Source organism: Nerophis lumbriciformis, linkage group LG13, assembly GCF_033978685.3.
Source record: "Nerophis lumbriciformis linkage group LG13, RoL_Nlum_v2.1, whole genome shotgun sequence".
NCBI lineage: Eukaryota > Metazoa > Chordata > Actinopteri > Syngnathiformes > Syngnathidae > Nerophis > Nerophis lumbriciformis.
This window is the reverse complement of record NC_084560.2, coordinates 44,093,121-44,108,439: the sequence shown is the minus strand read 5'-3', so window position 1 is coordinate 44,108,439 and position 15,319 is coordinate 44,093,121. Positions and strand designations below refer to the sequence as shown.

The window sequence follows — 15,319 nt, the reverse complement described above, 5'->3', positions numbered from 1 at the left end:
ATGTTGTCTTTGTAGTGCGTTCAACTGAATATGGGTTGAAAAAGATTTGCAAATCATTGTATTCCGTTTATATTTACATCTAACACAATTTCCCAACTCATATGGAAACGGGGTTTGTATATATGTAACGTAGTAATGGGCACATCTATAATAACATTTAATATTTCCGCATTTTGATCATTTTAAGCATATGCGGCGCATTAATTTCAAAAACGCATCAGGTCTGCTCATCACTGATTTCTGCTCACTGCAGACTTTATGAGAGCCAACAAACATGATAAAACATCACTGACTGTACAATGTCTGCTGTCATTAGGATGCGCTTTTCATGTCGCTCTCACCTGTTCCGGGTCCTGAAATGGTTGTCACAGTGTCCCAACTTGGCGGATTATATTCTCAGCCATCTACTTTCCAGGTGAGATGCATGATTTATGATCTACAATAAATTTACAGGGAGCAGGGAAGCGAGGAAACAGCAGGACACTCGATGATGTAAACATAGGGACACACGGAAGGGATCATGTCGAACCGCTATAAAAGGTTTGTCTGTGTTAGCGCTTATAATAACAATATCACTATCCATCCATCCATTTTCTACCGCTTATTCCCTTTGGGGTCGCGGGGGGCGCTGGAGCCTATCTCAGCTACAATCGGGCGGAAGGCGGGGTACACCCTGGACAAGTCGCCACCTCATCGCAGGGCCAACACAGATAGACAGACAACATTCACACTCACATCCACACACTAGGGCCAATTTAGTGTTAAGATAGGGATACTTGGGACTACAACTTGACAAAAGTATTGGGACACTTGTGACTACCACTGGACAAAAGTATTGGGACTCTTATGACGAAAACTGGACAAAAGTATTGGGACACTTACACTGGACAAAAGTATTGGGACACTTAGGACTACCACTGAACTAAAGTATTGGGACACTTCGGACTAAAAGTAGACAAAAGTATTGGGACACTTAGGACTACCACTGGACAAAAGTTTTGGGACACTTACACTGGACAAAAGTATTGGGACACCTACACTGGACAAAAGTATTGGGACACTTAGGACTACAACTTGACAAAAGTATTGGGACACTTGGGACTAAAACTGGACAAAAGTATTGAGACACTTGGGACTACCACTTGACAAAAGTATTGGGACACTTACACTGGACAAAAGTATTGGGACACTTAGGACTAAAACTGGACAAAAGTTTTGGGACACTTACGACCAGAAATTGACTAAAGTATTGGGACACTTAGGACGAAAACTGGACAAAAGTATTGGAACACTTACACTGGACAAAAGTATTGGGACACTTAGGACTACAACTTGACATAAGTATTGGGACACTTGTGACTACCACTGGACAAAAGTATTGGGACTCTTATGACGAAAACTGGACAAAAGTATTGGGACACTTACACTGGACAAAAGTATTGGGACACTTAGGACTACCACTGAACTAAAGTATTGGGACACTTCGGACTAAAAGTAGACAAAAGTATTGGGACACTTAGGACTACCACTGGACAAAAGTTTTGGGACACTTACACTGGACTAAAGTATTGGGACACTTAGGACTCCAACTTGACAAAAGTATTGGGATACTTAGGACTACCACTGGACAAAAGTATTGGGACACTTACACTGGATAAAAGTATTGGGACACTTACGCCTAAACTTGACAAAAGTATTGGGACACTTAGGACTACCTCTGGACAAAAGTATTGGGACACCTACACTGGACAAAAGTATTGGGACACTTAGGACTACAACTTGACAAAAGTATTGGGACACTTGGGACTAAAACTGAACAAAAGTATTGAGACACTTGGGACTACCACTTGACAAAAGTATTGGGACACTTACACTGGATAAAAGTATTGGGACACTTACGCCTAAACTTGACAAAAGTATTGGGACACTTAGGACTACCTCTGGACAAAAGTATTGGGACACCTACACTGGACAAAAGTATTGGGACACTTAGGACTACAACTTGACAAAAGTATTGGGACACTTGGGACTAAAACTGAACAAAAGTATTGAGACACTTGGGACTACCACTTGACAAAAGTATTGGGACACTTACACTGGACAAAAGTATTGGGACACTTAGGACTAAAACTGGACAAAAGTTTTGGGACACTTACGACCAGAAATTGACTAAAGTATTGGGACACTTAGGACGAAAACTGGACAAAAGTATTGGGACACTTACACTGGACAAAAGTATTGGGACACTTAGGACTAAAACTGGACAAAAGTTTTGGGACACTTACGACCAGAAATTGACTAAAGTATTGGGACACTTAGGACTACAACTTGACAAAAGTATTGGGACACTTGGGACTAAAACTGGACAAAAGTATTGAGACACTTGGGACTACCACTTGACAAAAGTATTGGGACACTTACACTGGACAAAAGTATTGGGACACTTGGGACTAAAACTGGACAAAAGTTTTGGGACACTTACGACCAGAAATTGACTAAAGTATTGGGACACTTAGGACGAAAACTGGACAAAAGTATTGGGACACTTACACTGGACAAAAGTATTGGGACACTTAGGACTACCACTGAACTAAAGTATTGGGACACTTCGGACTAAAAGTAGACAAAAGTATTGGGACACTTAGGACTACCACTGGACAAAAGTTTTGGGACACTTACACTGGACAAAAGTATCGGGACACTTAGGACTACAACTTGACAAAAGTATTGGGATACTTAGGACTACAACTTGACAAAAGAATTGGGATACTTAGGACTACCACTGGACAAAAGTATTGGGACACTTACACTGGATAAAAGTATTGGGACACTTACGCCTAAACTTGACAAAAGTATTGGGACACTTAGGACTACCTCTGGACAAAAGTATTGGGACACCTACACTGGACAAAAGTATTGGGACACTTAGGACTACAACTTGACAAAAGTATTGGGACACTTGGGACTAAAACTGGACAAAAGTATTGAGACACTTGGGACTACCACTTGACAAAAGTATTGGGACACTTACACTGGACAAAAGTATTGGGACACTTAGGACTAAAACTGGACAAAAGTTTTGGGACACTTACGACCAGAAATGGACTAAAGTATTGGGACACTTAGGACGAAAACTGGACAAAAGTATTGGGACACTTACACTGGACAAAAGTATTGGGACACTTAGGACTACAACTTGACATAAGTATTGGGCCACTTGGGACTACCACTGGACAAAAGTATTGGGAATCTTATGACGAAAACTGGACAAAAGTATTGGGACACTTACACTGGACAAAAGTATTGGGACATTTAGGACTACCACTGAACTAAAGTATTGGGACACTTCGGACTAAAAGTAGACAAAAGTATTGGGACACTTAGGACTACCACTGGACAAAAGTTTTGGGACACTTACACTGGACAAAAGTATTGGGACACTTAGGACTACAACTTGACAAAAGTATTGGGACACTTAGGACTACAACTTGACAAAAGTATTGGGATACTTAGGACTACCACTGGACAAAAATATTGGGACACTTACACTGGATAAAAGTATTGGGACACTTACGCCTAAACTTGACAAAAGTATTGGGACACTTAGGACTACCTCTGGACAAAAGTATTGGGACACCTACACTGGACAAAAGTATTGGGACACTTAGGACTACAACTTGACAAAAGTATTGGGACACTTGGGACTACAACTTGACATAAGTATTGGGCCACTTGGGACTACCACTGGACAAAAGTATTGGGACTCTTATGACGAAAACTGGACAAAAGTATTGGGACACTTACACTGGACAAAAGTATTGGGACACTTAGGACTACCACTGAACTAAAGTATTGGGACACTTCGGACTAAAAGTAGACAAAAGTATTGGGACACTTAGGACTACCACTGGACAAAAGTTTTGGGACACTTACACTGGACAAAAGTATCGGGACACTTAGGACTACCACTGAACTAAAGTATTGGGACACTTCGGACTAAAAGTAGACAAAAGTATTGGGACACTTAGGACTACCACTGGACAAAAGTTTTGGGACACTTACACTGGACAAAAGTATCGGGACACTTAGGACTACAACTTGACAAAAGTATTGGGATACTTAGGACTACCACTGGACAAAAGTATTGGGACACTTACACTGGATAAAAGTATTGGGACACTTACGCCTAAACTTGACAAAAGTATTGGGACACTTAGGACTACCACTGGACAAAAGTATTGGGACACTTACACTGGACAAAAGTATTGGGACACTTAGGACTACAACTTGACAAAAGTATTGGGACACTTGGGACAAAAACTGGACAAAATTATTGAGAAACTTGGGACTACCACTTGACAAAAGTATTGGGACACTTACACTGGACAAAAGTATTGGGACACTTAGGACTAAAACTGGACAACAGTATTGGGACACTTACGACCAGAAATTGACTAAAGTATTGGGACACTTAGGACGAAAACTGGACAAAAGTATTGGGACACTTACACTGGACAAAATATTGGGACACTTAGGACTACAACTTGACATAAGTATTGGGCCACTTGGGACTACCACTGGACAAAAGTATTGGGACTCTTATGACGAAAACTGGACAAAAGTATTGGGACACTTACACTGGACAAAAGTATTGGGACACTTAGGACTACCACTGAACTAAAGTATTGGGACACTTCGGACTAAAAGTAGACAAAAGTATTGGGACACTTAGGACTACCACTGGACAAAAGTTTTGGGACACTTACACTGGACAAAAGTATTGGGACACTTAGGACTACAACTTGACAAAAGTATTGGGATACTTAGGACTACCACTGGACAAAAGTATTGGGACACTTACACTGGATAAAAGTATTGGGACACTTACGCCTAAACTTGACAAAAGTATTGGGACACTTAGGACTACCTCTGGACAAAAGTATTGGGACACCTACACTGGACAAAAGTATTGAGACACTTAGGACTACAACTTGACAAAAGTATTGGGACACTTGGGACTAAAACTGGACAAAAGTATTGAGACACTTAGGACTACCTCTGGACAAAAGTATTGGGACACCTACACTGGACAAAATTATTGGGACACTTAGGACTACAACTTGACAAAAGTATTGGGACACTTGGGACTAAAACTGGACAAAAGTATTGAGACACTTGGGACTACCACTTGACAAAAGTATTGGGACACTTACACTGGACAAAAGTATTGGGACACTTAGGACTAAAACTGGACAAAAGTATTGGGACACTTACGACCAGAAATTGACTAAAGTATTGGGACACTTAGGACGAAAACTGGACAAAAGTATTGGGACACTTACACTGGACAAAAGTATTGGGACACTTAGGACTACAACTTGACATAAGTATTGGGCCACTTGGGACTAAAACTGGACAAAAGTATTGGGACACATAGGACTACAACTTGACAAAAGTTTTGGGCCACTTGGGACTAAAACTTGACAAAATTATTGGGACACTTGACTACAACTTGACATAAATATTGGGACACTTCGGATTACCACTGGACAAAAGTATTGGGACACTTAGGACTAAAACTGGACAAAAGTATTGGGACACTTCGCACTAAAAGTAGACTAAAGTATTGGGACACTTCGGACTAAAAGTAGACAAAAGTATTGGGACACTTAGGACTACCACTGGACAAATGTTTTGGGACACTTACACTGGACAAAAGTATTGGGACACTTAAGACTCAAACTGGACAAAAGTATTGGGACACTTCGCACTAAAAGTAGACTTAAGTATTGGGACACTTAGGACTACCACTGGACAAAAGTATTGGGACACTTACACTGGATAAAAGTATTGGGACACTTACGCCTAAACTTGACAAAAGTATTGGGACACTTAGGACTACCTCTGGACAAAAGTATTGGGACACCTACACTGGACAAAAGTATTGGGACACTTAGGACTACAACTTGACAAAAGTATTGGGACACTTGGGACTACAACTTGACATAAGTATTGGGCCACTTGGGACTACCACTGGACAAAAGTATTGGGACTCTTATGACGAAAACTGGACAAAAGTATTGGGACACTTACACTGGACAAAAGTATTGGGACACTTAGGACTACCACTGAACTAAAGTATTGGGACACTTCGGACTAAAAGTAGACAAAAGTATTGGGACACTTAGGACTACCACTGGACAAAAGTTTTGGGACACTTACACTGGACAAAAGTATCGGGACACTTAGGACTACCACTGAACTAAAGTATTGGGACACTTCGGACTAAAAGTAGACAAAAGTATTGGGACACTTAGGACTACCACTGGACAAAAGTTTTGGGACACTTACACTGGACAAAAGTATCGGGACACTTAGGACTACAACTTGACAAAAGTATTGGGATACTTAGGACTACCACTGGACAAAAGTATTGGGACACTTACACTGGATAAAAGTATTGGGACACTTACGCCTAAACTTGACAAAAGTATTGGGACACTTAGGACTACCTCTGGACAAAAGTATTGGGACACCTACACTGGACAAAAGTATTGGGACACTTAGGACTACAACTTGACAAAAGTATTGGGACACTTGGGACTAAAACTGGACAAAAGTATTGAGACACTTGGGACTACCACTTGACAAAAGTATTGGGACACTTAGGACTAAAACTGGACAAAAGTTTTGGGACACTTACGACCAGAAATTTACTAAAGTATTGGGACACTTAGGACGAAAACTGGACAAAAGTATTGGGACACTTACACTGGACAAAAGTATTGGGACACTTAGGACTACAACTTGACATAAGTATTGGGCCACTTGGGACTACCACTGGACAAAAGTATTGGGACTCTTATGACGAAAACTGGACAAAAGTATTGGGACACTTACACTGGACAAAAGTATTGGGACACTTAGGACTACCACTGAACTAAAGTATTGGGACACTTCGGACTAAAAGTAGACAAAAGTATTGGGACACTTAGGACTACCACTGGACCAAAGTTTTGGGACACTTACACTGGACAAAAGTATTGGGACACTTAGGACTCCAACTTGACAAAAGTATTGGGATACTTAGGACTACCACTGGACAAAAGTATTGGGACACTTACACTGGATAAAAGTATTGGGACACTTACGCCTAAACTTGACAAAAGTATTGGGACACTTAGGACTACCTCTGGACAAAAGTATTGGGACACCTACACTGGACAAAAGTATTGGGACACTTAGGACTACAACTTGACAAAAGTAATGGGACACTTGGGACTAAAACTGGACAAAAGTATTGAGACACTTGGGACTACCACTTGACAAAAGTATTGGGACACTTACACTGGACAAAAGTATTGGGACACTTAGGACTAAAACTGGACAAAAGTTTTGGGACACTTACGACCAGAAATTGACTAAAGTATTGGGACACTTAGGACGAAAACTGGACAAAAGTATTGGGACACTTACACTGGACAAAAGTATTGGGACACTTAGGACTACAACTTGACATAAGTATTGGGCCACTTGGGACTAAAACTGGACAAAAGTATTGGGACACATAGGACTACAACTTGACAAAAGTTTTGGGCCACTTGGGACTAAAACTTGACAAAATTATTGGGACACTTGACTACAACTTGACATAAATATTGGGACACTTCGGATTACCACTGGACAAAAGTATTGGGACACTTAGGACTAAAACTGGACAAAAGTATTGGGACACTTTGCACTAAAAGTAGACTAAAGTATTGGGACACTTAGGACTAAAACTGGACAAAAGTATTGGGACACTTACACTGGACAAAAGTATTTGGACACTTGGAACTAAAACTTGACAAAAGTATTGGGACACTTAGGACTAGCACCTGCCAAATACGCGGGCCTGACCAACGCTGGCAATCCTGAAATGTAAATGGCACATTGTTGGCGCCTTTTTAATGGTTATTTATCAGATTTTTTGTGCGGAATAATGAAGCTCCCATTGGCTCCACTTGAAGCAGACTTTTATTTACTTTTATTTCATATTTAAAATGCTTTTTTTTTTTTAAATCCATTCGTCATTATGTCTTTCATGATTGTGAACGATAGGCACAGTTAAAAAAAGTGCAGTTCCTCTTTAATGCTGCATCATTAGTGGGTGTTAAATTGTATGCTTGATATATGGTTTTATATCTTATTAAAGGTGTACAAAAATAGCGTTTGTCAATGCTGGGAACCAATTATCCATGTTTCCTTTATTCCTCTCAGGGAAATGTGTTCCTCCATGCTTCTCTCTGTGAGGGTTTTTACCTTGTTGTTGACGATGGCTTCTGAATCGTCAAACACAAACTCCCCGTCGTAGCTGTTGATGAAGCACAGCAGTGCCACCAGGCCCACGGTCACTTTAGCCTGGACCGGACCCAGCCTGGGGAGGGGGGCATCCTGGTCCCAGTGAAGCTCAGACAACGCCATGGTGCAACAGGACCTGTATGGCTTTTTATCATCGTCCAAGTTCCTGAGAAGATAGAGGCACATGGGAGGGGTTAGAGGGTTCTGTCTCTCAAAATGGGATTTGGCAATCTACTAACGTCTGGATCTGAGCTCACCTACATTGTCTTTTCGAAAGTAAAACAGCTAAAATTGAGGTGAGAGGACTTTGTATACATTACACATTGATAGTTAATTGCCTCCTTGCTACAATGAGTTGGAAAATGAGCGGGATCGCCATTACAAGCAAACCTTAAGATTGAGTTGAACGTCGGAATGGCTGTCTGTCATTTGACGTCTCACATATTAAAGGCCTACTGAAAAACCCACTACTAACGACCGCGCAGTCTGACAGTTAATGATTTTCAAGGTAAAAAATGATTTTCAAGGTAAAAAAAAATTTTCAAGGTAAAATTTTTATCTAAATAAAAAATGATTTTCAAGGTTAAAAATGACTTTCAAGGTAAAAAAAAAAAATTTCAAGGTAAAAAAATTTTTCAAGGTAAATTTATTTTTTCAAGGTTAAAAATGATTTTCAAGGTAAAAAATGATTTTCAAGGTAAAAAATGATTTTCAAGGTAAAATTTTTTTTTCAAGGTAAAAATTTTTTTTCAAGGTAAAAAATAAATGTTCAAGGTAAAAAATGATTTTCAAGGTAAAAAAAAAATTAAAGGTAAAAAAAATTTTCAAGGTAAAATTTTTTTTTCAAGGTTAAAAATGATTTTCAAGGTAAAAAATTATTTTCAAGGTAAACAAATGTTTTCAAGGTAAAAAAAATTTTATGGGTAAAAAATGATTTTCAAGGTAAAAAATGATTTTCAAGGTAAAAAATAATTTTCAAGGTAAAAAATGATTTTCAAGGTAAAAAATTATTTTAAGGTAAAAAAAATTTTCAAGGTAAATTTTATTTTCAAGGTTAAAAATGATTTTCAAGGTAAAAAATGATTTTCATGGTAAATTTTTTTTTTCAAGGTAACATTTTTTTTTCAAGATAAAAAATGATTTTCAAGGTAAAAAAATGATTTTCAAGATAAAAAATTATTTTCAAGGTAAAAAAAAAATTTCAAGGTAAAAAATATTTTTCAAGGTAAAAAATATTTTTCAAGGTAAAAAAAATGTTTCAAGGTAAAATTTTTTTCAAGGTAAAAAATGATTTTCAAGGTAAAAAAGGATTTTCAAGGTAAATTTTTTTTTTCAAGGTAAACAATGATTTTCAAGGTAACATTTTTTTTTCAAGGTAAAAAATATTTTTTAAGGTAAAAAATGATTTTCAAGGTAAAAAATGATTTTCAAAGTAAAAAATGATTTTCAAAGTAAAAAATGATTTTCAAGGTAAAAAATAATTTTCAAGGTAAAAAAAATTTTTCAAGGTAAAAATTTTTTTTCAAGGTAAAAAATGATTTTCAAGTTAAAAAATGATTTTCAAGGTAAAAAAACATTTTAAGGTAAAAAAAAATGTTTCAAGGTAAAACATTTTTTTCAAATTTAAAAATGATTTTCAAGGTATATCAATGATGAAATCTTAACATTGCAACACATGCCAATACGGCCGGGTTAGCTTACTAAAGTGCAATTTTAAATTTCGCGCAAAAATATCCTGCTGAAAACGTCTCGGTATGATGACGCCTGCGCGTGACGTCACGGATTGTAGAGGACATTTTGGGACAGCATGGTGGCCAGCGATTAAGTCGTCTGTTTTCATCACAAAATTCCACAATATTCTGGACATCTGTGTTGGTGAATCTTTTGAAATTTGTTCAATGAACAATGGAGACAGCAAAGAAGAAAGCTGTAGGTGGGAAGCGGTGTATTGCGGCAGGTGTTGTGCCGGATAAAGCACCCCCGCCGTAGAATGCACCCCTTGACTGTTGTGCCGGATAACACAGCCGATGTTTCATTGTTTACATTCCCGAAAGATGACAGTCAAGCTTTACCATTGGCCTGTGGAGAACTGGGACAACAGAGACTCTTACCAGGAGGACTTTGAGTTGGATACGCAGACGCGGTACCGTGAGTACGCATGCAGCTGCGGCTTCCAAACATTTGATCGCTTGCCCGTACGTGCGTGCTGCCATGTGCATGTCACGTACGTAACTTTGGGGACTTTAGGGAAATATATGTGATGTATGAACTTTGGGGAGGTGAATGGTACTTTGGGCTGTGGGATCAATCAATCAATCAATGTTTATTTATATAGCCCTAAATCACAAAAGTCTCAAAGGGCTGTACAAGCCACAACGACATCCTCGGTACAGAGCCCACATAAGGGACGTCGATGTGAATGACTATGAGAAACCGCATATGTGATTAAGTGTGTTGTGCAGGTGTTTGAGTTGTATTGGCGGGTTATATGGACGGGAGGGGGGAGGTGTTTGTTATGCGGGATTAATTTGTGGCATATTAAATATAAGCCTGGTTGTGTTGTGGATAATCTTGTGTTTATTTACTGTTTTAGTCATTCCCAGCTGAATATCAGGTCCCACCCGCCTCTCACAGCATCTTCCCTATCTGAATCGCTCCCACTGCCCTCTAGTCCTTCACTCTCACTTTCCTCATCCACAAATCTTTCATCCTCGCTCAAATTAATGGGGAAATCGTCGCTTTCTCGGTCCGAATCGCTCTCGCTGCTGGTGGCCATGATTGTAAACAATGCGCAGATGTGAGGAGCTTCACAACCGGTAACGTCATGCGCATATCGTCTGCTACTTCCGGTACAGGCAAGGCTTTTTTATCAGCGACCAAAAGTTGCGAACTTTATCGTCGATGTTCTCTACTAAATCCTTTCAGCAAAAATATGGCAAAATCGTGAAAGGATCAAGTATGACACATAGAATGGACCTGCTATCACCGTTTAAATAAGAAAATCGCATTTCAGTAGGCCTTTAATGTGTATGAATTAATGTAAAGTGAATTATATTTATATACAGAGGTGGGTAGTAACGCGCTACATTTACTCCGTTACATCTACTTGAGTAACTTTTGGGATAAATTGTACTTCTAAGAGTAGTTTTAATGCAACATACTTTTACTTTTACTTAAGTATATTTATAGAGAAGGAACGCTACTTTTACTCCGCTACTTTTATCTACATTCAGCTCGCTACTCGCTACTAATTTTTATCGATCTGTTAATGCACGCTTTGTTTGTTTTGGTCTGTCAGACAGACCTTCAAAGTGCCTGCCTTACTGGTGACGTTTCACTTCGTTCCACCAATCAGATGCAGTCACTGGTGACGTTTCACTTCGTTCCACCAATCAGATGTAGTCACTGGTGACGTTGGACCAATCAAACAGAGCCAGGTGGTCACATGACCTGACTTAAACAAGTGGAAAAACTTATTGGGGTGTTACCATTTAGTGGTCAATTGTACGGAATATGTACTGTACTGTGCAATCTACTAATAAAAGTTCCAATCAATCAATCAAAAGTGTGAAGGAAAAAAGATACTTTTTATTTCAACCGTACATCCCGTCAAAAGCCTAAAGACTGACTGCACAGTTCCTGTCTTCACAATAAAAGTGCCGCTCCATCGCGCCTGCGCTTTCAAAACAAAAGTCTCCGAAAGCCAGCGCAAACAAGCTAGCAAGCTAAGGAGTTTGACGCCAATATATTTCTTGTAAAGTGTATAAAAACGAATATGAAAGCGGGACAAATAAGATGCCAAAAACCCACCACTTTCATGTGGTATTAGACAGAAAGGAGGAACTTTTCTTCTCCTCCATTTGAAAACGTGGACGTTATCATCACTACTGTCTGATTACAATCAATGCAAGTCATCAGAATCAGGTAATACACCAACTTATATTCTTGTCTTCATAAAAGAAAGGAATCTATATGTGTTAAACATGCATGTATATTCATTAAAACACTATTAACATGTAAACAAAAACAGCTAAATAAATACATATAAATTATATACTGTATATATCAATGTATATATATATATATATATTAGAGATGCGCGGTTTGCGGGCACAACCGCGGAGTCCGCGGATTATCCGCGAATCGGGCGGATGAAATTTAAAAAAATTAGATTTTATCAGCGGGTCGGGTCGGGTCGGGTCGGGCGATTGAAATTTAAAAAAATTAGATTTTAAATAGATTCAGGCGGGTGGCAGTTAAACCAATTGGGAAATATATATACATAGTTAAATGTTGTTACCCACATACGAAAAACGAGCAGGCACCTGCAGCATATGCCACAACAGAAGAAAAAAAAGAAAGAGATGGACACTTTTACGGAGCGGAGAAGGCCCCCGACGCCTCGCCGGGGTCCAGGACCGAGGCCCCTTCCCCCGAGAGGGCCCCACCGGGAGCCGTAGCTGAGGCGATCCGCGAGAAGGGCCCGACGCACGTCCAGGGTCACCACCGCGCCCACCGCACCGACACCCCGCCTCGTCCGCCTTCGCCGCGGCCGGCGTCACGCGCAGCAGGTAAGCAGCTTACCTGCCCGCCACCCCCGTGGCCGGGGGCTCGTAACAGGGGTCACTCCGCGCGCAGTGCGCTCACGAAAGGGGTGGGACTCACCCTGGTTGATATAGACAGCAGCTAGGACGGTGGCCATGGAAGTTGGAACCCGCTAAGGAGTGTGTAACAACCCACCTGCCGAATCAACTAGCCCTGAAAATGGATGGCGCTGGAGCGTCGGGCCCATATACCCGGCCGTCGCCGGCAGCGAGATGCGCTTGGAGGTGCGCTCAGCGCGGCTCCCATATGATTGCGCACTGGTGTGCGTCTGGGTCGTGGCAGCGTGGCACGCGAATGCTGCATTGGATCAGTCTCTTTTCTTTAACAGGCAAAAGCTTTATAACCTCACTAATGCCTTGCATCGTCTATATTAGATATATAACAACGGGCGGGTGCGGGCGGATGGCGGGCGGATGCGGTTCTGATCAAATGTTAGATCGGGTGGATTGCGGATGGTTGACGACTTTCTGATGCGGTTGCGGATGAAATAATTGCCTATCCGCGCATCTCTAATATATATATATATATATATATATATATATATATATATATATATATATATATATATGATATGTGTGTGTATGTTACTCATCAGTTACTCAGTACTTGAGTAGTTTTTTCACAACATACTTTTTACTTTTACTCAAGTAAATATTTGGGTGACTACTCCTTACTTTTACTTGAGTAATAAATCTCTAAAGTAACAGTACTCTTACTTGAGTACAATTTCTGGCTACTCTACCCACCTCTGTTTATATAGCGCTTTTCTCTAGTGACTCATAGCTTTACACCGTGAAACCCAATATCTAAGTTACATTTAAACCAGTGTGGGTGGCACTGGGAGAAGGTGGGTAAAGCGTCTTGCCCAAGGACACAACGGCAGTGACTAGGATGGCGGACGCGGGAATCGAACCTGGAACTCTCAAGTTACTGGCTAAAAATGCAATCAAACATGTTTGCACTGGCCGGGTTCTTACCTGTCTTCGCGTTGCTTATGCCAGGTTACATCCTTCTCGGGTTATCTCCTTTCCCAGTAAGCTAAGAGTGAAATATAAGCACAACTTTGTACAGAAGGTGAAATAATTCGCATTTCATTGAGAGTTGGTGTACTTACGTGCTAGCACGGCGCTATTAGCATGTTCAGCCACAATAGCGGGGCTGCCGTTTAAGCCGTAAACACAGCCAGCGCACATGAAACAGCGACGTCGGTGTTGCGTGGTATCTTATTATAATGTTTGCGTTCCGAAGAAATGGGCAGTTTTAATTGCAAAAAAAGGCGAATTCCTGGCCGAGGTCGGATGTAAACAAATGGCCACGCTCCCGCTTGAGCTACTTCCTGCATACGTCATGGTCACGTGTTGATTTTCAGCCAATAGGTTGATCGTAACGCTACGTTTTGTTATCATTGAACTGACGCTTACTATTACATTTAAATGGAAATAAAAATAAATATTCGCTGCTGCAATGAGTAAAATAAAAAAAATACAAAATAAAAGTGAATTTCATCAAAGGGATTCTAAAACAAAAGTTTCCATATTTTTTAGGGATGTCCGATAATGGCTTTTTGCCGATATCCGATATTGTCCAACTCTTTAATTACCGATACCGATATATACAGTCGTGGAATTAACACATTATTATGCCTAATTTTTAACTAAAAAAAAAATAATTAAAATAAAATAAGATAAATAAATTAAAAACATTTTCTTGAATAAAAAAGAAAGTAAAACAATATAAAAACAGTTACATATAAACTAGTAATGAATGAAAATGAGTAAAATGAAGTGTTAAAGGTTAGTACTATTAGTGGACCAGCAGCACGCACAATCATGTGTGCTTACGGACTGTATACCTTGCAGACTATATATTGATATATAATGTAGGAACCACAATATTAACAACAGAAAGAAACAACCCTTTTGTGTGAATGAGTGTAAATGGGGGAGGGAGTTTTTTTTGGGTTGGTGCACTAATTGTAAGTGTATCTTGTGTTTTTTATGTTGATTTAATAAAAAAAATAAAAAAAAGTGGGAAGTGAGGGGAACAGTGGGGGGCCGTGGGCAGCAGCGGTACCACGCCCGGAAATCATTTTTGGTGATTTAACCCCCAATTCCAACCCTTGATGCTGAGTGCCAAGCAAGGAGGTAATGGCTCCCATTTTTATAGTCTTTGGTATGACTCGGCCGGGGTTTGAACCAGTGACGTGCAGTCACTAGAGGCAGGTGAGGCCGGGCCTCACCTGCCATCATGGGAAAAAAAAAAATGTAAAAAGAAAAAAAAATTATTAAATTGTTATATGTATCCAGTGATTATACTATAAAGTTATTTTCCATTTAACTTCACCAGTTTTAGATTATTTTAATTCAAAAATCGC

General features: G+C 39.8%; 1 protein-coding gene across 1 annotated transcript in view; it reads right to left on the bottom strand.

The window, feature by feature from the left end:
• Positions 1–14,273, bottom strand: part of tmtc4 (transmembrane O-mannosyltransferase targeting cadherins 4) — an 82,556-nt gene extending 68,283 nt beyond the window's left edge. Inside the window, exons 1-3 of the mRNA XM_061970737.2 lie at positions 14,060–14,273; positions 13,923–13,983; positions 8,302–8,506 (exon numbers count right to left, since the gene is read on the bottom strand). Of these exons, the coding sequence (XP_061826721.2) occupies positions 8,302–8,463 (162 nt within the window). The 5' untranslated portion in view covers positions 8,464–8,506; positions 13,923–13,983; positions 14,060–14,273. The remainder of the gene's footprint in view (positions 1–8,301; positions 8,507–13,922; positions 13,984–14,059) is intronic.
• Positions 14,274–15,319: the final 1,046 nt, after the last annotated feature.